This window comes from Populus euphratica, unplaced genomic scaffold (genome assembly GCF_000495115.2).
Source record: "Populus euphratica unplaced genomic scaffold, PopEup_1.0 scaffold7.1, whole genome shotgun sequence".
Classification (NCBI taxonomy): Eukaryota; Viridiplantae; Streptophyta; class Magnoliopsida; order Malpighiales; family Salicaceae; genus Populus; species Populus euphratica.
The window spans coordinates 525,448-548,065 of NW_011499871.1; the positions used below are offsets into that span (position 1 = coordinate 525,448).

Genomic DNA, 22,618 nt, shown 5'->3' on the forward strand with positions numbered 1-22,618 from the left:
GAATAAAGGCATCCATGTGGAACCTGAAGATTGAATAGATAGATGATCAGCGGGGCCTCCATGTTAACTATAGTGTCCTTTCTGAGTCAACTTTTCAGAGGAGTGGACACCCTTGAGCAAGGATATATATATATATATATGGATATTCGTCTAGCGTGGATCCTCTGAATGCAACCTAATAAAGCAATAATTTCATAGAACAACGTAAGTTTCTTCCTTAAGGTAGGCAGTTATTGTTTTCGTAGTGTTACCGAGTTTTTTTTAAAAATAATTTTTTAATAATAATAATATTAAATTGTTTTAATGTGTTGATGTTATAAATTAATTTAAAAAATAAAAAATTACTTTAATATAATTTTAAATAAAAAATATTTTAAAACATAACCATTATGACATTCAACCATCTTTTTTAGGGTTTGAACCAAACAGCTTGATGTAGAAGTTCCAAATCTTGGTTGTTAAACTGTCTCCTGAGGTCTTCATTGACCGAATATAAATGTGGGATTGTAGTCCTTTAGATCCTAAGATCAGTCCTTATCTCAGTGTTCGAAGATTGATTAGAATGGTGTACCGTGTCTGGTATGTCCACACTTTTTATGTGATGAAAATATTGTTTTAATATTTTTTATAAAAATAATATTTTAAAGTATAAATAAATAAGTAAAATTTTAGTTATTTTATTTAATATTTTTTATAAAAATAATATTTTTTTATTTAAGAAAATCATTTCTAAAATATATTTTAAAGTATAAATAAATAGGTAAAATTTTAGTTATTTCAAACTCTTACAAAAAATACATATCTTAACTTAAACTCAGAAACTACTATAAAAATTTCAAATTCTTTATCATCAAAGCATGCCTCCTTGCGACTTAAAACTTTTTTTAACACATTAGAAAGTACGAGTCATACACTCACAAACACACCATGTGATGAAATCTTTATTTAGGGCTGTGGCACTCTGCAAATTGCAAGCTTTTGGTTCCGTATATTCGTGCATTGGATCAGGAAACCGAAAGCCCAGTTTCAGAAGGGTTAAGTGCTCCAGCTAGATAGGGCCCCTGAGCTCAGACAGGATGTGGAGCTTTAGCCGGCTGGTTTACTAGCCAGGCACATTCACCTTATTCATTTTGATAGTTTATTTATGGTTATTTTTCAAACAGGGCCAAACAGTTCTGGGAAATCAGAGATTATCGCATTGATACAGAGCTTATTATGCAACAAGAGAGCTCACTTAGCTTCTTCTTTTTTAACGTAACTTGTGACATTATGATAAGAGAGTGCTTAGAATAGTCAAAAGTTAGTCAAATTTTCCTGTCTATTCACTTATGAAGTGAATACAATACTGTAAAGCAGAGTCCAGAACAGGTCAAATTTTACTCTAGCAGGTGAAAACTGAAAAGCATCACCCTCGTTGAAATCATGTTTCAATTCCAGGGACTAAACACCAAATATGGTATCTGGTTTTGCAATTTCTGGGAAAACCAAAACCACATTTTATCTGAAATAAAGGGGTCGGCCTTAAACAAAACATAACAGATCTATTAAGTTATGGCATGCACACACATGGAAAGAGATGGGCAGAGATGTGAACTGATCATCAAGCCATGATTTAGAGCCATGACCACCTCTAGGATAGCTAGTTATGATTAAGATGAGGTGCATGTGATGCCCCTTTACCTTTTACAAACCACATCTTCAAAGCAAGTTCAATGAAGGATAAATGGACCTACCCCAATTGCTTTCTTGACCTAGAAGACCCCCATTAGAAAAAAGGAAAGCAAAGCGGAAAGGAGAAAAAAGCTACCGAGAAAAATAAAAGGTTCATCAAGAAAGCAGAGAAGAAGATATATGGAAGAAGTGAAGGTGATGATGATGGGCAGCCTACACCATTCCATGAATGAATCCAGTCCTCAAGACCCCATCACCACCACCACTTGCACAAGCTGGAAATTGTACGAGAATCCATTTTATAATTCACAACATAATATCCAGCATCAACACCAACAACATTGTCAAAGTAACAAACATCTTCATCACCTACACCTCCCTCTTTCAGCTCGCAAGATCGCAGCTTCTTTCTGGGATCTCACCTTCTTTAGACCTATCATGGATACCGAGCTCGATTTCGCTCGAGCACAGATCCTGGACTTGAAAGCTGAGCTTGAATATGAACGCAAGGCACGTAAGAAGTTGGAGACTATGAGTAAGAGATTGGCTAAAGAACTGGCTGAAGAGAGAAGAGGAAGAGAAGCACTTGAGAGAGTTTGTGAAGAGCTTGCTAGAGAAATTTCTTGTGATAAAGATGAGATTGATCACATGAAGAGAGAAATGGAGGAGGAAAGAAAGATGCTAAGAATGGCTGAGGTATTAAGAGAAGAAAGAGTTCAAATGAAGCTCGCCGAGGCGAGAATGCTCTTTGAAGAGAAGTTGTTAGAATTGGGAGGAACAACTACACAGACAGAACGACATCACAATTCAGCTTCCAGGATGGAACAGAAGTATCAAGAAGATAAAGAAGCTGAAATATCAACTCCTTTCAAGGCCGCAGCTATTTTGCCAAGCAAGCTAAACAGGTTAGTTTTGAGTGAAAAATCCTGTTACGACAACAGTGGTGCTGATTCAAAGGAATCAACAAGGGTGATCTTGAGTGAAATGTCATCATTCAATGACAAATCTCGTAGCATTTCATCAATGGTAATTCAGAGAAGTAGAGCGTCACCAGAGCCTGAGAATCCTCACATCAAGAGAGGGATCAAAGGCTTTGTTGAATTCCCAAGAGTGATTCGAGCAATAGGATCCAAAAACAGGCATTGGGGTACGAAGCTGGAGTGTCAAAAGGCACAGCTAAGGATTCTTTTGAAACAAAAAAGCCCCATCAGATCCAACAATCTTATTATTTCATAATTAATTGTTCTTCACTTCTTTTTGTGCTTGATTAATTTTTTGTGCTCTCTTAATCTGTAATCACTGTCAATTCTGTATATCTTCGTAATTTTTGTTCCTTCAAATGGGTTGCTACACACTAACATGTAGTACCTCATGTGTTTTTGTGGGCTTGTTAGTGTTGAGAGAGTGTGATCAGTCCTGATGATGTACACAACATGAGTTTTACTTTTGTGTCTAATAATACTTAAGCTCATGAAAGTAGAAAAGGGTTGCTTTGGATCTGGGCAAGTGTACAATAATTTTCTGTTCTTTTGTCATCTTGTCTAAGCCTCTCAAAGAGGCTCATCTTTTATTTTATGAAGGAATCTTACCACATTGCACTGCGCACATGCTTGACTTTTAATGCAAACAGTGGAGATTGACATGAATGAAAAGGAGCAAGATCTTTTGGAAGATAATATGGTAAAAGGAAACGTTCTATTTTAACTAGATTTGACATTAGAAAAAAAAAAACATGAAGTGATTTGATTTGAATTTAAAATGCCTAAATTTCAATAATTTACCATTAGAGGTTCAAAGTCTAAAAGGGATTTTTGGCCTTTTGTCTTCTTAGACATAGCTTGTGTTCGTGGTGAACGCTTTAAAAAAAAAAAAAAAACTTGATTTCGTGGTGAACGCTTTAAAAAAAAAAAACTTGGTATTTTAAAAATTAATAGATTTTTATATTTTTAAATTATTTTGTTGGGTTGATATTAAAAATAAATTTAAAAAATAAAAATATTTTTTAATTAATTTTCAAATAAAAAATATTTTATAAAATACTTGTTTTAAGCTATGTGCAATTTATTTAGATGTAAAAAGACGTTATTTTTAGTAGAATTAAATAGACTGTACACAAAAGCCGAAGTTCAACTTAGATTATTAGACTTTTTTCTTATTTTTTAACAATAATTTCACTGACAAAAACTTCTTTTCTTTTCTTTTTTTCTTATTTTTTAACAATAATTTCATTGACAAAAACTTTTTTTTTTTGTAAAGTGTATCCTTAAACCATTTTATATATCAATACATATTTTTTTATAACAGTTTTAATTATGTTTTTTTTATGTGAATTTAAGAAAACAAAATTTCCTGTTTATGGACTCTTAAAACTTAAAGTAAAAAAAAATTAAATATAGGCACTCCTTCCCTGTAATTTGGAAAGGCAGATTTCCTCCTAGCGAGATGAAAAAGGCCCGAGGATGGATCATGAATCCATTGGATCTTCCAGCAAATCTGAAAATTTTAAACAGTCTTGGGCCGCGAAGCCTATTAAATCCATAATTATCAATGCTATATTTTGTGTTAATTAATTAATTTACCGCCAAAAAAAAATTAACTAAAGGAGTTAATTAATTAATTTCGGATTTTGGGTTAATGAGTTCCTACTCTGGACTCAAACAATGAGTGAATTATTGTCCATATGATTTTTGATTTGCTTCTGGGTTATATTTTTTTTAATACAAATAAGTAAATATGACAATATTTTCTATGCATCTTAATTATAAAATGAAAAGTTGATGCATGTATTTAATTAAATAAAATAAAATAAAAAATTATTATTAAAAAAATTATACACTCGATTTTTGGCCTACCAAAGTTAACAAACTAAATAATTGATTTAGATTATAAATTCGATCTGGTTCAATAATTTTTTTAATTATTTTTATTTAAAATTAACACTTGTAAAATTGAGAACCAATTAAATATCAGTACGTTTATTTGTTTGAGATTATAATAAACTTATAAATATCAAACTATAAAAAATTATATTTCCTAACAAAAAATCAACAAATTATTACATGATGAGATTGGAAAAAGATTAAGCAAAAAAAAAATCAATAAAACCTTAACTGTGAAGGATTAAATTGAAAAAAAATATATATATATACACACACATATATATATATAAAGTTCATGTGGTGCCCAAGTGTATTTAATTCTTTTTTTAATGAGGCAAACTACTTGAATTATTTCTAAAAATTGTAAATAACATGTGATCTATTCTATCCATATCTCCAATAACCAGTGATTGTTGAAAAGTTGAGTCATTAGTGTTTTAAACCCAAAACAATTATTTTCAACAGTCTATTGACTCAAAAGCACTTTAAAGCACCGTATATATCTTAAAAAGTCTATTTATAGCCTTAAACAATCTAAAAAAACCCAAATCTACCTAAAAAAATAAGCTCAAATCTACCACCCAGATAAAGTTAAAACCAAAAAACACCTAGGCTAAACTCTTTTTTTTTTTAATGAAATTAGTTGACACTAAAATCATTTTTCCTTTACTAACTACCACGAAAGCCCATCTCATTTTATGGAGCTCTTAAACATCAAAAAAACTCATTTTAGTAGCAAAAGATAGAGTAAACAATGACTTTCTCTCTCATCATTCGAATTCAACAAGCCCTTTCTTTTTTATCTCTCTAACAAGTACTGAAAAATAACACAAATAAATTTATATATGAAAATTTATTTTTCAAAGTTCAAGGAAATCTAAATTGCATACATTGTGTTATTTTTAAACATTAAAGACCTGTATGTATTTTCATTTAATCAATGGCACGCCATCCATATTTGATGTCTTTTTTATTTTTTTCTCTTTTTTCAATTTAACCATTGACTGATAATTTAGAAGCAATTGGTCTTTAATTAGAATGAAACCACACAAAATAAATTTTTAAAGACCAAAATAAATTCTTAAAAAAATACATAGTATATCTATAGTGTTTTGGGAATACGTGAATAGTAACAACTCAATAATAAACACTCATTTTTACCATAGTTATCAAACTCAGCCCGAGAGTTGACCCGACCAAGAAGTCAGGTTGCGGGTTACATGTGTTAACTCGAGTCAACCTGCAAAAAATAAAAAATATTTAAAATTTTAATATTTCATATGAAAAGATTAAGAAATAATCTATGTAAATATAGACTATACATTTTGTAAATAAAAAAAATTTAAAAGATTATTTCAAAAGGATTTTTATCATACATTAAAAGATACTATCTTATCATCTCAAGTTGTAGTATTTAAACTAATTTTTTTATCCCACATTGAAAAAATAAAAACATATTTTTTTCTTGTGAATATAGAGTATATATACTAAAAAACTTTAAATCTCGCATTGAAAAAAATAAAATATTATTTTAGTATACAATGAACTTTGGAATAAGTTAATAACTAACTAAAATATATATATATATATATAAATATCTCTAGCTAGCCAGGAGAAAAAACACATTTATAAAAAAATAAAAATTGGTTTCTATTGGGTTTTGTCTAGTCTTCTGGGTTTCGGGTTGATCCGGTGGGTCAAACAGTTTTTTTAGGCCAATTATTATCGTGGATTTTAAATGAAATAGACCTAGTCAAAACCTTCAATCATCTAGATATTGAGTTAACCTGTCAAGCTAGGTCGGGTTTAATAACTATAATTTTTATTTAATTATATTTAATTTTCACCAAAAAGTTTGTATTATAGATTAAATAATAATAATAATAAAAAAACCAAAATAAGAGCTCCATCCACTAGGCCCATGAAACTTTTTTGCCGGCCCTTTTTTCTGTGTGTGTTCGTCCAGTGGAAAAACAAATTTGGGTAATGCATCACAGGAGCATCCTCTGGTTAATGGAATAATGCAAGGTGTTTAGGATGCTGGATTTTTTTTGTTTTTAAACACGGTGAAAGTTATTACCTGGAGAATTGGAATTTAACAAAAACATAATAATACTGATGATAACAATAGCTTTTGTTTAGAATAACATGTTACTGAATTATCAGAAGAACTTCACAAAAGGATATATATATATATATATATATATATATATATAAAGTGTATTGACGAATTAATCTGTTCAGTATAATTTTAGTTTGTGTTTTTTTTTCTTTCCTTTCCATTTTTTAAAGGATAAAACTCTCTGATAAGGTTGCATGGGGTTTTCAGGGGGTACCTGATTAGGTGATGTTGGGCACAATCTAATCAATTTTATAATTTGAAGAAAAAGTCCTGAAATTAAGTGTTTGGCCAGATACAGCTATCAGAACTTTCCAACATTACATCTGAGTTTTGAAGAGTTTTTTTTTAAAAAAAAATTATTTGAGAGCATCTCTTTTCTCACTAACCTCTTGAGTTTGAGTTGTTTAGAAATATAATATTAATTGTTTTTTTTAAATACTTCTTATTTAGAAATCTATTAAAATAATATTTGTTTTATTTTTTAAAATTTAATTTTGACTCAACACCTCCAAATGATATAAAAACATTAAAAAAAAATTAAAATATTTACCTATATTTCTTTGGTAGTCTTCGCATTACAGTAATAATTATCTTTTAAAATATTTTTAAATTTAAAATGTATTAAAATAATATTTTTAAATTTAAAAAATCTATTTTTGCCATTAAAACATTAAAAAAAAAATTCTAAAAAACAAAGTGTAAAAGGATGTGGTCACCAATTCAGGTTGGTATTTTGTTGATGTTAAAAATTGCCTTGGCTCTGAGGAACCACCTCCTGTCTTTCTTACCTGTTAAATTTGCAAAGTTCACCGTTTTTGTTACAAATTAAGATTCTTGGAAACTTTTTATGAATAAGATCCTCTAAATTTATCGAATAGGGGTCTAATTTGAATTTCTAGGATTCTAAACCTAAACATAGAAATAGAAACATTTATTGGGACCTAACTCGGAAACGAAAAAGTGGACCCATCATAATTTAGTTATTGCATCACATCAAATTCCCTACGGTCCCCCACGAAAACCAAGTGGACCCCTCTGCATTTCGACTCTCAATGAACACACCAGCTAACGCCGTGTTTGACGGAAAGAGCCCCTTCTAGTCAAAACAAATTGCTCTCTCCCGCCTTGTACATCACAGCGAATGGAGAACATACACGTGGACGGGAGATTTCAAGTAAAACTGGACCGTCCAATGCTTCGGTGAAATTGTTATTTAAGTTTTTCTTCTTATTAATTTTCCACATCAATTATCATCTTGCCTCGAATTTTACAGAAAGTTGAGAAGGCAAATCTTTCATGTGCACGCAGCGCGTGTGACTAAATTCGTTAGAGAAAGGAGCTCGGTATTTGTTTCATTTATATGTTGACTTATTTTTAAATTTTAATATGGTTCTTAAATATTATTATTATTATTTTCTTACACCAACTCTAGGGAGTCAAGTGACAGGCAATCATGTTATTCATGGACAAGAATTGTGAATCTTTTGATTCCTTTCTTTTCAAATATAGTAGGGGAAAAAAACGATGATGCTTATAGATTGTTTGATAAGATGCTTTAAAACTATATATTAATAAAATTATAGATGATAGTATTGTAATTATAAATGATAGATGATAATTCTGTTATTTTTTATGCATATATAATGAATATCATAGCAAGCATGTAAATAATCAAATATTTTTTAATAATTTTTTTTAGAGAATATTAAATGTCGATCCATGTATAAAATTCAAGAGGCAAACTGTAATTTCTCAATCTTTAAATTAAAAACGAGAAACAAACCAAGGTTAGGAGGTCTTTTGTAATTATTCATTTTTATTTTTATTTTCATTTAATGTTTTATAAAATCTCATAGAATAATATTTTTTGATTTTTTTATATTTTTTTCTCATCAAAATATTTAATAAATTTGTCTCCATGAAATATTTTATAGTTAATCTTTAAACTTGGTTTATTTTTTAAAGATATCTTAACTAACAAAATTTCATAAAATACTTTATAAACATTAATGCATTTAAAACATTTTTTTTCAATAACTATTATCACCAAAACCTCACCACCATTCCCTTCTCCAACTCCATTATTAACATTTACACACCACAATTTTATTATCACCACTTTATCATTATTGTTATTGTCACTTCATAGTCACTTTCATTATTTTTATCACCGCTCTAACACTGCTACTACCAAACTTATAACCATTATTATTGTTATGATTCTATCATCACTATCATCATCATAATAAATTATTTTCATCATTCTATCATCATTACTTTTTTAAAACATTACTTGTTAAACATAGTAAAACAAATTCATTTATAAAATATTTTACACATAACAAACACATCATAACTCATAATAACTTGGGTTTTTAGCTTTTAGGTTTAAAATACTAACCCTAACCCTTAACTTGATTCCTATATGAGCATTTAAAAAAAAAGAATTAAAAAAACCCTAAACAAAAAAAATAAAAAAAAAAGAACTAAAAAGGATGGTGAATTTACTATTTCTCTAGACATATTTTACCATGGATGAGAAGGGTGAATTCATCCCTTAAAAATGCTTTAAGGTAATAATGTAGGGTAGAGTTGTCTTTACAATGATGGCATTTTGGCATTTTTAATTTGACCTAGAGCAAGATTGATATCTGGCTTTCAAAATATACAATAAAATATCATAAATACTATTAAAAACAATACATTATTAAATATCATCGAGGGATAAATTTAAATTTTTAATCATATACATATGCGCGTGGCAATAAAGGGTGTTTTAGCCTCATTCTTTTTAATTGCACAATAAAAATTCTTCCCTATCCTTGATGTTTATTTTTTTATGCCCTAAGTCCGAGGGCATTTTTGTCATTATTCTATTGGCTTTTTCGTTGTTATTGGGTTAAGTTAGGTGTAGATTTATCTTTTAATCAATTAAAGACATTTAAAAAAAATTATTGGTGTGTATTGTGTGTCAACTGCTTTCTTGTCTTTGAATGATACACATGACTAATTTCAGTTATCAAAAATACCATTCTGAGGTATTTTTGGATTCGTCTTAGCGTCGTTTCTATGTAAAGGTGGCGTGTATACAAAGCTCTGGTTTGACTTTAACGATTATTATTTTTCTTCTTTTTTCCCCTTTCCCTTGATTCAGTTATCAAAAATACCATTCTGAGGTGTTTTTGGATTTGTCTTATCGTCGTTTCCATGTAAAGGTGGCGTGTATACAGAGCTCTGGTTTGACTTTAATGATTATTATTTTTCTTTTTTTTTCCCCTTCCCTTTATTTTCATGCCTTGCCTTACAATATTTCAAATAAAGCTCCTTGACTTCTTTTTTTACTTCTTTTTATTTTTTTATTTAGCCCTTGATCTTTTGGTTTGTGTGTATTTTATTTGAACTAATTTATGAAAATCAAAATTTATTTCAATTTCATACTCATATAATTTTTTTTTATTTGTTAGATTTGGTCTCCATTATTTTAATTGTTGTTTATGTCATCTAAGATAATTTTTTTTAACCAATTTCACCCTCTATCATTTTTTCCTATAATATTTTATCATCGTTCTTTTGACTGTTGTTTTTTTTCTTGGTCAATTTTTTAGTTTGGTATTTTTTTATATTCAATTTTATCATTTAACATCAAGTTAATTTGGATTTGAACTTCTTAATTAAGTCCATATTTGGAATTTCATGGGTTATAGTTTGAAAAATTAACTAAAATTAAGGAGATTAGCTAAAGATTGTTGTGGTTTTTTTTTTTTATCATTCTTTTAAAGAAATATTTTTTCAATTTTATCCTTTAATATTTATTTTATTGGAGATTGACCTTTGTTTTTTATAAGCTTTATACATCATTTGTTTTTTGTTGGGTTACTCAGGGTCTTTTTATTTTTTATTCTTTATTAAATATATTTTTCAAAATATATTTTATTATTAAATAAAATAAAATAGATTGATTAAATATAAATAAATACTCACTTCATTATGTTTTGTTTAATTGCTTTTTCAAAGCATTGCTCTAGCAACCCATGCAGCTTCTTTCGATATCATATTGCATCTTTTTATAATGAAATTTCAACTGTCTTGATAAATTTTTTTGATCATAATTAATATCCAAGATGGAATGGTTGAGTCTTCAATGATTTTTTTTTTTGTTTGTATGTATGGTACTGATAATTTATTGTTTTAATTAATTATTGTTAAATATTTTTTAACTATTCATTTGTTATTGTTACATTTAATTTAAATTATATTATTAAATTAATTGATATTATATTATTATATACGTATCAAATTAATGACTCAAGTGGCGACTTATTTTTTTTTTTTTAAAAAAAATACTATACACTCCATTCCTTTTTGATGTTAAAAACAAATTGAATGTGCCCACAAGGGATGGCGGTTCCAGACTCCCAGTCTAGTATTTCCTAATTATAACCTGTCTTGAAGTAGTGGTGTGTGTGTGCGCGTGTAAAAAAAAAAAAAAAACCCTTCTCCAGGCTAGTTCAGCAGTTAAACTTAACGTGAAGAAAACGTTAAACTATCTGTTAAGTACATTATAATATTTATGTCAGTAGTGACACAGCGACAGAAGGGATTTTTGTCTTTAATCCAAAAGGGGTACTAATGTTGGAAGCCAAGGAAGCAAAGCAAAAAACTCGTGGCTAAAAATGGCGGCACCGCTCCACCATAACTTTATCAATAACACTTGCAAATCCAAGCTCTGAGAGAGAGAGAGAGAGAGATTTGCAGACTTGCACCGGCTAGCGTGAGTTCTAAGGCTAGCATTGTTTTTATATTCGGTCTAAGTCGTACTAGTGAAAAAGCCCTTGGCCCTTTTGATTTCTTCTCTTGATAATATTATGAGAAGTAGTTGGAGTAGGACTAGTAGTGGGTTTAGGGATGATGTTGGGTTGGGTTTAAGGATGCAAGATAACCTGGAATCTTGTAGTGGTAGTGGTAAGAGATCAGTGACGGCGATGTCTTGTGATCATGAACCAGCAGCTCATGAGTTATCATCTTCTTCTTGTAGAGGTGGTGGTGGAGGTAGTGGGCCACTGTTTTATAGCACAAGCAACGATGTTACTTGTCTTGGTGATATAAACGACGTTGTAGCTTCCGTCTCTGCTTCTGGGACTGGTACTCCTGATGCAATAGCAGAGTCAAAATCGTTGCAGTACCCCTATTTTACCTCTGATTCTTCCCTTTTTACCTTCAATTCCTCAGGTAAAGTCTCCTCCTTTTTTAATTTCACTTTTTGTTTCCTTGATCTAAAGATACAGGGAAGACTAATTGATTTAATTTCTGCTGTGCGCGCTCGCTTGTGTTGTGGTGACAGTAGAAATGACACCATCTGTGAATGAGAAAGTGCTTTTTACAGCTGCTCAGTGGCAAGAACTTGAAAGACAAACCACGATTTACAAGTACATGATGGCTTCTGTTCCTGTCCCTCCTGAACTCCTTATACCCATCACCAAAAATCAATCAAATGTCCTTCCTCCACAGTCTAACAGTAATATCATCAACAGTCTTTCTGTCAAGTTCACATCTTTCTGCATTATATTAGATTAAAATTATCACAAATGGCTCTTATTTTACATGTTTATTAGTGTTAACAGGTTCACTAGAACTGGGAATTCCTAGCCTGAACTCATCAGATCCAGAACCATGGAGATGCAAAAGAACTGATGGGAAAAAATGGAGGTGTTCAAGAGATGTGGCACCTGACCAGAAATACTGTGAAAGGCACTCTCATAAGAGCCGTCCCCGTTCAAGAAAGCCTGTGGAATTACACGCTCATGACTCCCCGAGGACATTGACCAACAATAACACTAACACCAACATCACCAATAACAATTACTCCACTAATCCACACCTGTTTAATCAAAAACCTTACTTTCCAAGCCATTTATTTATGTTTTCTAGCGCCATGGCCTCTTCTGCCAGCTCATATGATCAGCCCAGGTGAGAGTTATGATCTTTAATATTCTAATAAATTGTTGTGAATCTTAGGACCAGGCATTGAACAGACCTCTTTTACGCTGCCTGACAAATTTCACTTTCATAAGTGACACACCCTTTGTTCTTATCCATTATTCATTAACATGAAGTTGGTGTCTTTTTTCTCTTTTGTGCTGTATAATAAATAACTGATGATATGTTTTTAACCCGTGAAGGAGCTTGGAATGGCTCTTGAAAGGTGAGATTTTACCCGTTGCCAGTAACTACAGCCAAGAATGGCAGCATTTGAAGAGAGACAGCATCAAGGGTAATTGCAAAGTGTACAACTTTTATAGAGAGGAGCAGCCGCTTTGCTCAAATACACATAGAGGTGGCTATTCATTACAAGCTCAGAGGCTAAATGATTATTGCAGCGTGTTATCAAGTCCCACATCAACTACTTCGGAGAGGGCTTTAAGTCCTAGCCTGACTCAAGAACAAGAGACAAGGCACTTCATTGATGCTTGGTCAACTAATTCAGGGAGAGACGACATTGGTGGGATTGGTAAAAAAAGTTACGTTTCTTCAAGTGAGAAGTTAGTATTGCCACATTCAGCTCTTACATTGTCAATGTCATCTGGCACTGGAAGTGAAACTAATAATGAAGGAAATGGGTGTGCTCAACTGAGTAGTTTTGGGATCATGGGATCATCAGATAGAGATCATCAGAGAGCTAGTGGCTTGAGACCTCATTGGATGATGAGTCATGGTGGTTCATGGATGGTTTCACCACCTGGTGGACCATTAGCTGAAGCCTTGTGTCTTGGCATTTCCAGCAATGCAAAAACTGCTTCCAATTTACCATCCCCATGCAGCAGTAGCTGTGGCCCCAATGTCAACAAAAACCAACCGCTATAGTTTGTTGTAAATTCTGGCTGGGTAGAGGCCAGAGGGTAGAAGCTAATGTGGCCCAAACTTATCCCATTCCCATTTCGTGTCTTTTCGGCACAAGAGGATAGTTTGTGTGTGGAATTTGAGCCTCGTGATGGATTGTCTGGCCTGGTCCTTGCAGTGTCTAGGTTCCCCGATTGAATATGTAGATCCTTTCCCTATGTTACAAAGTACAAGTAGCAGTTGATGGGGAGTTATAACACGATATACAATTCGGTTATCCAACTAATTTCCGTTTCATAGTTGATAAATTATGACTATCCTTTTACTCGATCCAAGTCGATGGATGTATTCGGTAGGGCCGATGTAGAAATCATGTGGAATTCACCATCGGACCATCACTTTGAAAATGCGGGTCGATAAGCATGACTCGTAATAATTTCCCGACGTGCATGGAACTCATTTGCATCTGCCGTTGGTCTTCAAACAATTCGATTGTGTGTGAGATTTTCTTGCTGGGATGTTTTGCTCCTTGAACAGCTACTGCGTGCGCGTGTATTCAGTTTCTCATGGCATGGTTTCACAACAATTTTGAAGGTGAACAGACTTCATAATTCACCCTTCAGAGGAGGCCCGATACAGTAGGAAAAAGTGCTGCACCATGATATGTTCCAGAGAGAAAAACAAAATGAGGCCCGTCTATTTCGAGCCTCCTAACCCACAGAAACAGACCACCAAATGTCCAGTTAAAATGCCTATCTCTCTGGCCTAGCTTTATTAATCTGAATTTAATAAAGAGTCTCTTCCGCTAGCAACAAAGATGAGAAACCCTCTGGTAAAAGGAGGGAGTCCTTGACTCCAAACCATGTCCATCATTGAAGCCAATTTGCACAGCGATGCCCTCCCTTGAAGCTGTGGCAAACGCGAACCTCCCAGCCTCTACTGAGATACTTCCAGATCTCGATCATCAAAGTTGGCCTCCTGATGCTATTTTTTCACCCTCATCAATTAGTATTTCTTGTCCCTGTTGGTACTGAATAAATTTGTTGTGTTTCAAGCTTTTCGTTGGATAAATGGATGCTAGCAGTTTAACCCTTTGAGGCCTTGATATTTGAGGTTTGGAACGAATGTCCATATTTTTTTATGCATGTGTAAAAGAAAAGGAAGGTTTTTAGGAACATGATGCTAAGCGCCTCTAATTATGGATCAGACACAGACCAGGATTTCGTGAAAGAGTGCACCAAAAGGTTCTTATCATTGAAATACTAGGATTTAGTGTTCTAAGATGTTGAAGAAAGTATCGCCAATGAATCATAAACTAAAAAAAAAAACCTTATTTTTTTTGTTCTAGTTATTTAGAATCTTCCTTGTGTTAGCTGTTTATTCAATAACAACATGTGATTGTTAAGTTAACTCCATTGAGGACAATAATAAAATATTTTTCAATTAATCTATTTATTAGATTTGACATGGATAATTAGAAGTGATTATTTTTTATTTAATTTGGTTTTTATCTCTAAAAAATAACCAAATTAGTTTTTTTTTTTTAAATCAATTTGATTGTTTGATAAAAAACTAAAATCAAACCAATTAATTTCGATGCGGTTCAATTTTTAATTTTAAAAAACCAAAAATACCTATGCGCTCACATTCTTTCTTGAATTCACCGGTAGCCTTTTCACAAATATTGTTTTCCCTGCATTATGAAAACTGCAAACAACTAAAAGCTAAAAATCAATACTATTGATTTCAATTAAAAAATAAAAATAAAATCAACATTTCAAATTCAAAACTCTCTATAATCAAAACTCTAAATTTCTTGCAAAATAAACTTGTTTTTTTTCATATTTTTCAAATACTCAAATGCCAAAAATCCAAACTCGATTTTTTAAAATCAAAACCCCAAATCTTCTTATACAGATAAATCTTATCTTCCCTGCATTTTAAAAAATACCTAGAAGCAAATGGAAGCAGTGATCTTTCTTTTCATTCTCGACACGTTCAACAGTTCCCTTCCATCCACTCCTTTTCAACTTCTCATAATAATTCTTAGTTACAATAGTCAAATAGTCCTTTTCAGCTATAAAGATCAACATTCTCTCGCACCTAAGCCTAGCAAGATCCTCTAGGCGAGAGGGGGCTGCTGGTGGCTAGGATTAGTATAAAATTTTCTATTTATAGTACTTTTTTTGAACTGATTTGGTTCAGTTTAGGTTAACTAGTTCTTATATTATAAAATTCACATCGAATTGAATTAGGATTTTTTCTAATTATTTTAATCAATTTTTTTCTTGGTTTAATTTTTTTTATTAATTTTATTAATTTTTATGTTTATTTGGTTTTCTAATTTTTTTACACACCCCCATAGTTTTGGTTTTCTAATTTTTTTACACACCCCTATAGGCAATCAATTTCAATGTAAAATGGAAATCAGATTGTGATTAATATCTCTCTCTCTTTTTTAAATCATGAAACATAATCATATATTAAATAAGTAAAAAGTTATTAATAATAATTAAAAATTAAATTAAAAATTAAATCATGATATTTAACTTTACAACTCAAATTTTTAATACGGTTGAATTTAATAACATTATTTATAAATATTAATTTTTTATTTAATTAAATGATAATGAAAATAGATACATATAAAATTAATTAAATAAAAAAAATATCATACAAAATTACACATATTAAAAATATTATCCAAAAAGAAATGTTTTAATTTTCTTAAAATAAATTTCATTTATGCAAAAAAAATATTGATGAATTATAAAAAATATAAAAAAAATAAATGTATACAAAATAATTTAAAAATAGGCTATTTAAGAGAAGCTAAAAAAATAAAATAAAAGAGAGAATGTATATTGATATAAATATAAATTTCAAAATTATTTTTAATTAATTATTTTTTTTTAAAAAATCAAGTATTGTTAAGTTTAACAACTTGCATAAATCATCTAGTAAGGGCTCATATGTTAGCCTTTTAGAAGAGACGTGCGTGCTTGGGTTCTTAATGTTTTTTATTTTTAATGAATGACATGTTATTTATTATATTTTTTTAATTAGTTAAATGATACATTGTTTATAAAAAAAAATAACATGTTGTTTGATATAGCTCAATTCCGTCCACAATAGTGGTTGGAAATCGAGGAAAAAGTTTTTTCAACTAATAAATATAATTTTCAATCCTTTTTTAATTGAAAAAACCTTAAAAAACCATCTCAAAGCTTGAAATAAATTTTTTTGTTAAGCTCATATATGTTTTTTATGTAATTTCAAGATGAAGAAAAACTTAACATTAATTCCCCTCATCAAATGAATAATTGAAAAACTTAATATTAATTCCCCTCATCAAATGATCAATTGAAAATAAACAAATTTATACCAATATTTGAATATTTTTTATGATTAGAATTGGTGTTAATAAAAATTTACTTTTTCTAATACTAGATTTCATTGACTTTCTTTTGTCTCTCTCAAACTACAAAAAAAACTGAAATTTGTGATGAAAATTAATTTTATCCTTAAATTTTGAAAAGTATAGGAATCACAATAAATATTTTGCCAAAAATTTGTTAAAGTCATCCATTTTCTCTGTATTTTTTACTTTAGTTCTTTATTTTTAAATCCCATCCTTTCTCAACAAATGACCTACAATTTGGTTTAACAAGGGCTAAAAAAAGAAAGAAAAACCAATAAAAAAAATATTATGCACAATTCGTCAACAATACCACAAGAAAGGATCACAATGCATTTTACATAATAAACTCCTCACGAATTTTAGATTTATAGTTAATAGTTAATAATATAATTTATAGCAAATGACAAAGTACTGGATCTACAAATTAGATTGAAGGATTTAATCAAATTTTTTTTTTTGGGGTGGGCAGACTTGGAGGCGGTTTTCTAATTCGATCCACTCCATTTATCTGGGCCGAGTAGTTTTATTTGACGGGCTTGATTCTTTCCAATGAAAACCCATCCACAGAACCCTTATCGAACACAAGCGACAAGCGGCAAGCAAACCGACTCACTTGGCTTAAGAATAAAAGTAGCCGCGCAACAACTCGCAAATTTTGAAAACGCTTCCAAGACCTGAGATTCATCGTCTTTTAACGATCTCTGCTGTCCGTTTCTCTTCCTGCCCCCCCCCTTTTTTTCTCTTCCAGAACCCATCTCTCCCATGCTCTCTAACGGTATGCCCTGTTTTCTTCTTCTTCTTCTCCTCCCTTTTCATTTAATAATTTTGTTTGTACAATCTTTGTTTTGGTTGTCATTATTGATTGATTTTATCTATGCTGCTGTTTTTCGTGAGATGATTTTTTCAATTTCTTGATTGGTTTCTGGTAAATAATAATAATAGCAATAACAATAACAATCATCATCATCATCATCTAATGAAAGAACATAAGTGATAAAGTAGAATGGAATAATTTGTTTATTTTATTTTTTGAGTGAGGTTGTGATTGCTATATACAGTGTTGATTTCGGGTTAAATGAAAAAAGATGTCGTTCTGTTCAGATTTCACTTTAATCCATGTGCTTGTGCTTGTGGATCTCACACGCGTTTCCCAAAAGTTGCGTCTGTCTTTGTATTTTGTCTCCACATACAAGTCAATGTGCCCATTTAAACCCCCTGCTTATTGATGAATCATAAATTTATTTGTAATGTAATTATTGCCTCATGGGCAGTTTTCCTGTTAGACATTTTTCATTTGCTTTTAAATTGCTATTTTGTTACTCTGGCTTTTATAAGATTTTAGTACAATTTCGGTGGAAAATGAGGGGTGATAATCCTCCTTCTTCTGGTGAGATAGGTGTAAAAATCCACATTACTTGCATATGTTTTTATTTCGTGGACGAATGACGGTCCTCCTAGCTTTGGTTTCTATTACATGATGAAATTTTTGAACATGTGTTAATGAGGATTTTATTTAGCTGTCAAGTTGTTGCATTAAGACTATTTTTGTTGGTTTATCTGTTTTTTCTGCAAAATGGTGAAATTGTTCTGTATAGTTAACTTGGTTTGTGCAGAATAGGATGGAGGAATGTGCGTTATACAACGTCTTATTATGGTTTCTCAGGTTTTTTAGATGGAGAAAGAAGTAAAATCTTCTTCCAATATGCGTCTAAATTCCATCGAAGGTGGAGCCTCAGCATTGGGACAGTCTAAGAGAACTGGGAAGTTTAAAAGAAGTAAAGGTAAGGGAAGCCTTTTTATTTATTTGTTCTGAAAGGTGGAAATTCAGCTTTTTTGGATCTATATTGATCAAATGTTGTTCCAATGGTTCAGTGGCTTCTGTTTTCCACCTAAATGTGGAGAATGCCTCTAATTGGTTACAGAGAAATCAATCGAGGAGTACTGCAGCTCCTAATGACTCAGAAGATCTTAGTGACATCGATGATGCCGAGGTATGCAATATTTCATTTTTTAAAATTGCTATAGGAGTTCAATCTTCCGAATGATGTAAACAAAAGGGTAATGAGGCTGGTTTAATTCCCATAAAGGAACTTGGATGTGCCACCTGATTGAAAGAACTTTAATGTTACAAAATTATTGTTTTCTTTGATGCGTCCCTTGTAAGCCCACCCAGCTTATGCCAATGTAGAAAACTGCCAATATGAAAAGCTATACCTCTGGCTTGAATGCCTCGTTTACTTAGGTCTTGTATCCCTAACATACAAACGATCCAACTTCCATTTGATGTTGCTTTCCCCTACCTATAAAGACATGTATATCAAGTTCTTTCACCAAGCTCTGTCATAAATTAAAATTGTAGATTTTTTTCCCTCTAATGTCATGCTCAACTTTGGATGTTGACCAAGTTCCAAATGGTTCGTAGATTGCTGGATACCTTGTTCACAATGAGAAAGAGATGGAATTCAAAAGAACCCTTTGGGAAATGATGAACAAGAAATATTTGAAGGTAATGTCTTCCCTGTGAATTCTGCCATTTCAAGTTATCCAATCTGTAGATATCTTGGCTCACGTCCATTTTAGAAGCTGTTGAAGATATATTGTTTCTATCAAAGGAATGCCTGGCTTACCACTATTCTTGTGTTGCTACCAGCTTCAGTTTTTGATATTCTCTATCTTGGGGCTTTATTGGCAGGGGAAACAACTGAAAGGAGCTAGAAAGGTAAAGAAAAGAACACCTTCTAAGAAAGCCATTAAAATTGCTGGCCAGACACAGAATAAGAAGGTAAGAATAAACACTTGGTGGAAAGATGAATTAACTTAAAAAAACTAAAAAATCTGGACATTCACATGGTGCATCAGTATTCGTATTAACAGTGAAGCACACAGCTTTTTTTTGTCTTTTTTTTCCCAATTAAATCCTCTTTCTGTCCAATTAGATGAAAGTAGATTCAAAATCATAGTAAAAATACTAAATTAAAAGATAATAATGATTCTCTAGGAGAAGGTTTGGTGGTGATGATTTTTCTTTCTAAAGACAGCGAGTAGACATATCGGTCTGGTTTTGATTTTTTGGATTTTGTTATTTTTTATTTTTTAAAGTTATTTTGAGGTTGTTGGGTGGTTTATACTGGTTTTAATGGTGATTTAAGATTATATTTTTGGTAAAAATAGTTTGAAAATTTTTTTTAATGAAAAACTTACACGTTAGATTTTATTTTTTTTATGACTGGAGTCTAGTAAAAAGAAATAACTCATTACCTATAAAAAAAAAAATAGATGACGGGTTATTCATTCCAAACATAAAAATAAAAACAGTTCAAGCATAGGCCTACAGGCCTAGGCTTCTAGCCCAGGTGCACGTTGGCTTTTTAATTTATACCATGCTTTCCTGCTTGATATGTTTTTATTTATTTTTTGTTTGGCTTTTCATTAATTTAAAATTATATATTTTTTAAAATTAATTAATTTAAAATATTATTAAAATATTAATTTATTAAATTCTTAAATTAAATAAGAATATATTTTAAATGTATTTTATTAAATATCATTCAATTCTTTCTTTGATTTTGAATAAGAGTATAACAATCTTTTAACAAGTGCTTTTTACAACCCACCATTGTTTTTTTTTTAAATTTTATGCTATTTTTTTTCAAATAGCTAATTTTTTTTTATTGTTATGTAATTAAATAAAAATTATTTGAAATAACTCAAATCGCCGGATAAATAAGTTCAAGTTGATCCAGATAAGATGTCATTCTCTTGTTATTTGAAAAAAGAAAAAAATTATATACATAAAATTAAATTTTGAGTTCATGAAAGTAAATAGAAAATATGTTGCTAACAATGCATGCACTTTTTTCTCATGGTTAAAAAAAATTGGTACGATGCGAACGAAGCGCTGATGAATTACTCTCGGGGTATCTATTTTAATTCTGCTATCTTCCAGTTTTATCCTCAATGCAATCATGTTTCTTCTGTTTTTCCCCCCACAATTATTCAAAATAAGCATTTTATGCTTATTAGGTTTTTCTACAAGTCAGAATCGATATGAAAACTTTATGGTTTTCACGTTTTCAAGTTTTTTTCCCAGCAGCTTTAATGTTAAATCTTGAGAATTTGTGGCCTTCTTAGTAACTTCTTGTGTTTTGGATGCTAACGTTTTGTTTTGTCTGTTCTTTCCAGAGATCGAGTTCGAAAATCAACTATGATGTCTTGAAGAAGCTATTGGATGATGAGCCTGTACGTTTCTCTACATCCCTATATATTTTTTTTTTCCTGGATGAATTTCCCCACTTTATGTTTCCTCGGAAGAAAAGAAAAAAAATAAGATCAAAGAAAAAAAAGGAAGCTGCTCTCTCTGTATATCTTGAAAAACTTAACACAGGGCGCGGTGACATAGAGCTAGTTGTTATCAACTTATTATCCGTTACAAAATTTCATTAAACCTTGCAGGAGCACTTCATTTGGATCATTTTATTAGTATAATTGACATTTCTATTCACAAAAATAATACAGAAGTGATATTAAGTAATTGAACCCTAAGACATGTTGAGTTAAATAACCACCTTCTAAAGGAGAAAGCTGACTTAATACTCTCTGCAAATTGAACCTGCACCTGTCATGCAAACAATAGAAACATGTTATTCATCTGCACTGTATGATTGTGACATTGGTGGGTTTCTTTTTTTGTTACCATCAATGCTTGGTTTGAATTATTTCCACTTTTTCATACTTTCAGTGCTTTTATTTTCTTCAAAGATTCTATTCCTAATGGTCATAAGTTAATATATGCCGTATGATCACAGGAGGAGGTTCCTGGAAAGGTTGAAGACAGCAAACGCTCTAATGCCAGTTATGCTGATTCACAGCAGGTGGACGAGAACTCCATCCCTGAAGGACACATTTCTGGTGCTAGTGAAGAAAATGACGAGCACGAACATGATTATGGAGAGACTGATGCCGGCAACAATGACTACTCCAATGATGTGTATTTTGAAAATGAAGAGGATGATTATCACTATGCCGAGGATTATGACTGAGGCATGCTAACACAGAATTTTTTTGTTGATTGTAAGATTTCGACACATTCATTCATTTATGGTCAATATTCACTGGCTACCATTAGTCCTTTTGGTTTTCTTCCCCCCACCTTTATCATTTATATGCTTTTTGTATCATTTGAGATACTAACACAGCCCCTTTTCTATTCCGTAGAGTTAATGAAGCAATGCTAAAACCTAAGTTACGAAGTGGTTTGTGTTCAATATTTTTTGTTTTTTTTATAATAGATTTCGCATATAAGATTTTATAAAAGTAAAAATAGTTTGTTTTTCATTCATGTAAAACTGTATTTTATTTATTTTACATATAAAAATTTATTTTACAACTTTTTTAATAGATCATATTTTTTAAAACTTATGTTTTTAAAAATCACAATTGAAAGTGTTTTACAATATCAAACCCGCACTAACACTATTTATGTGCGCCTTAAAATAACATTTCTAGATTTTATTATTTTAACATTAATATATTAAATTTATTTAAAAAGCCTAAAAAATATTATTTAATATATTTTAAAATAAATAGTATTTTCAACCCTAAAAAAACGAACTCTTCCTTGCTTAGCCCGTCAAGCTAATGGTCATCTTTGGATTATTGATGCATCATCTTGAGGCAAAAGTGATCTGA

General features: G+C 31.0%; 3 protein-coding genes across 10 annotated transcripts; all 3 read left to right on the plus strand.

The window, feature by feature from the left end:
• The first annotated feature begins 1,576 nt into the window (after nt 1-1,576).
• On the plus strand, nt 1,577-3,170 carry BLT (branchless trichome). Its single transcript, XM_011028465.1, has one exon. It carries the CDS (start codon nt 1,852-1,854, stop codon nt 2,905-2,907), a length of 1,056 nt encoding a protein of 351 aa, XP_011026767.1. The 5' UTR covers nt 1,577-1,851; the 3' UTR covers nt 2,908-3,170.
• Nucleotides 3,171-11,312: 8,142 nt separating this feature from the next.
• LOC105127247 (growth-regulating factor 8) lies at nt 11,313-13,795 on the plus strand. 3 transcript variants are annotated; one of them, XM_011028466.1, is made up of 4 exons: nt 11,313-11,901; nt 12,014-12,187; nt 12,285-12,639; nt 12,852-13,795. In XM_011028466.1, the coding sequence occupies exons 1-4, from the start codon at nt 11,538-11,540 to the stop codon at nt 13,531-13,533; spliced, it is 1,575 nt and encodes a 524-aa protein (XP_011026768.1). In that variant the 5' UTR covers nt 11,313-11,537; the 3' UTR covers nt 13,534-13,795. The 3 variants fall into 3 exon arrangements, with proteins under 3 accessions (XP_011026768.1, XP_011026770.1, XP_011026769.1); XM_011028468.1 differs by having other exon boundaries at nt 12,294-12,639; XM_011028467.1 differs by having other exon boundaries at nt 12,017-12,187.
• Nucleotides 13,796-17,521: 3,726 nt separating this feature from the next.
• LOC105127248 (zinc ion binding / transcription regulator) lies at nt 17,522-22,067 on the plus strand. 6 transcript variants are annotated; one of them, XM_011028470.1, is made up of 8 exons: nt 17,523-17,705; nt 18,032-18,083; nt 18,590-18,711; nt 18,803-18,921; nt 19,353-19,436; nt 19,581-19,712; nt 21,113-21,169; nt 21,736-22,067. In XM_011028470.1, exons 3-8 carry the CDS (start codon nt 18,603-18,605, stop codon nt 21,967-21,969), a joined length of 735 nt encoding a protein of 244 aa, XP_011026772.1. In that variant the 5' UTR covers nt 17,523-17,705; nt 18,032-18,083; nt 18,590-18,602; the 3' UTR covers nt 21,970-22,067. The 6 variants fall into 6 exon arrangements, with proteins under 6 accessions (XP_011026774.1, XP_011026772.1, XP_011026776.1 ...); XM_011028472.1 differs by lacking the exon at nt 18,032-18,083 and having other exon boundaries at nt 17,522-17,705; nt 18,594-18,711; nt 18,806-18,921; XM_011028474.1 differs by lacking the exon at nt 18,032-18,083 and having other exon boundaries at nt 18,594-18,711; nt 19,581-19,649.
• Nucleotides 22,068-22,618: the final 551 nt, after the last annotated feature.

Coding starts and splice junctions, on each gene's coding strand:
- LOC105127247 (XM_011028466.1), top strand. CDS start 11,538: ATGAGAAGTAGTTGGAGTAGGACTAGTAGTGGGTTTAGGGATGATGTT. Junction 11,902..12,013: donor TTTTACCTTCAATTCCTCAG/GTAAAGTCTCCT, acceptor TTGTGGTGACAG/TAGAAATGACACCATCTGTG. Junction 12,640..12,851: donor AGCTCATATGATCAGCCCAG/GTGAGAGTTATG, acceptor TAACCCGTGAAG/GAGCTTGGAATGGCTCTTGA.
- LOC105127248 (XM_011028470.1), top strand. CDS start 18,603: ATGGAGAAAGAAGTAAAATCTTCTTCCAATATGCGTCTAAATTCCATC. Junction 18,712..18,802: donor GAAGTTTAAAAGAAGTAAAG/GTAAGGGAAGCC, acceptor CCAATGGTTCAG/TGGCTTCTGTTTTCCACCTA. Junction 18,922..19,352: donor GTGACATCGATGATGCCGAG/GTATGCAATATT, acceptor AATGGTTCGTAG/ATTGCTGGATACCTTGTTCA.
- BLT (XM_011028465.1), top strand. CDS start 1,852: ATGGAAGAAGTGAAGGTGATGATGATGGGCAGCCTACACCATTCCATG.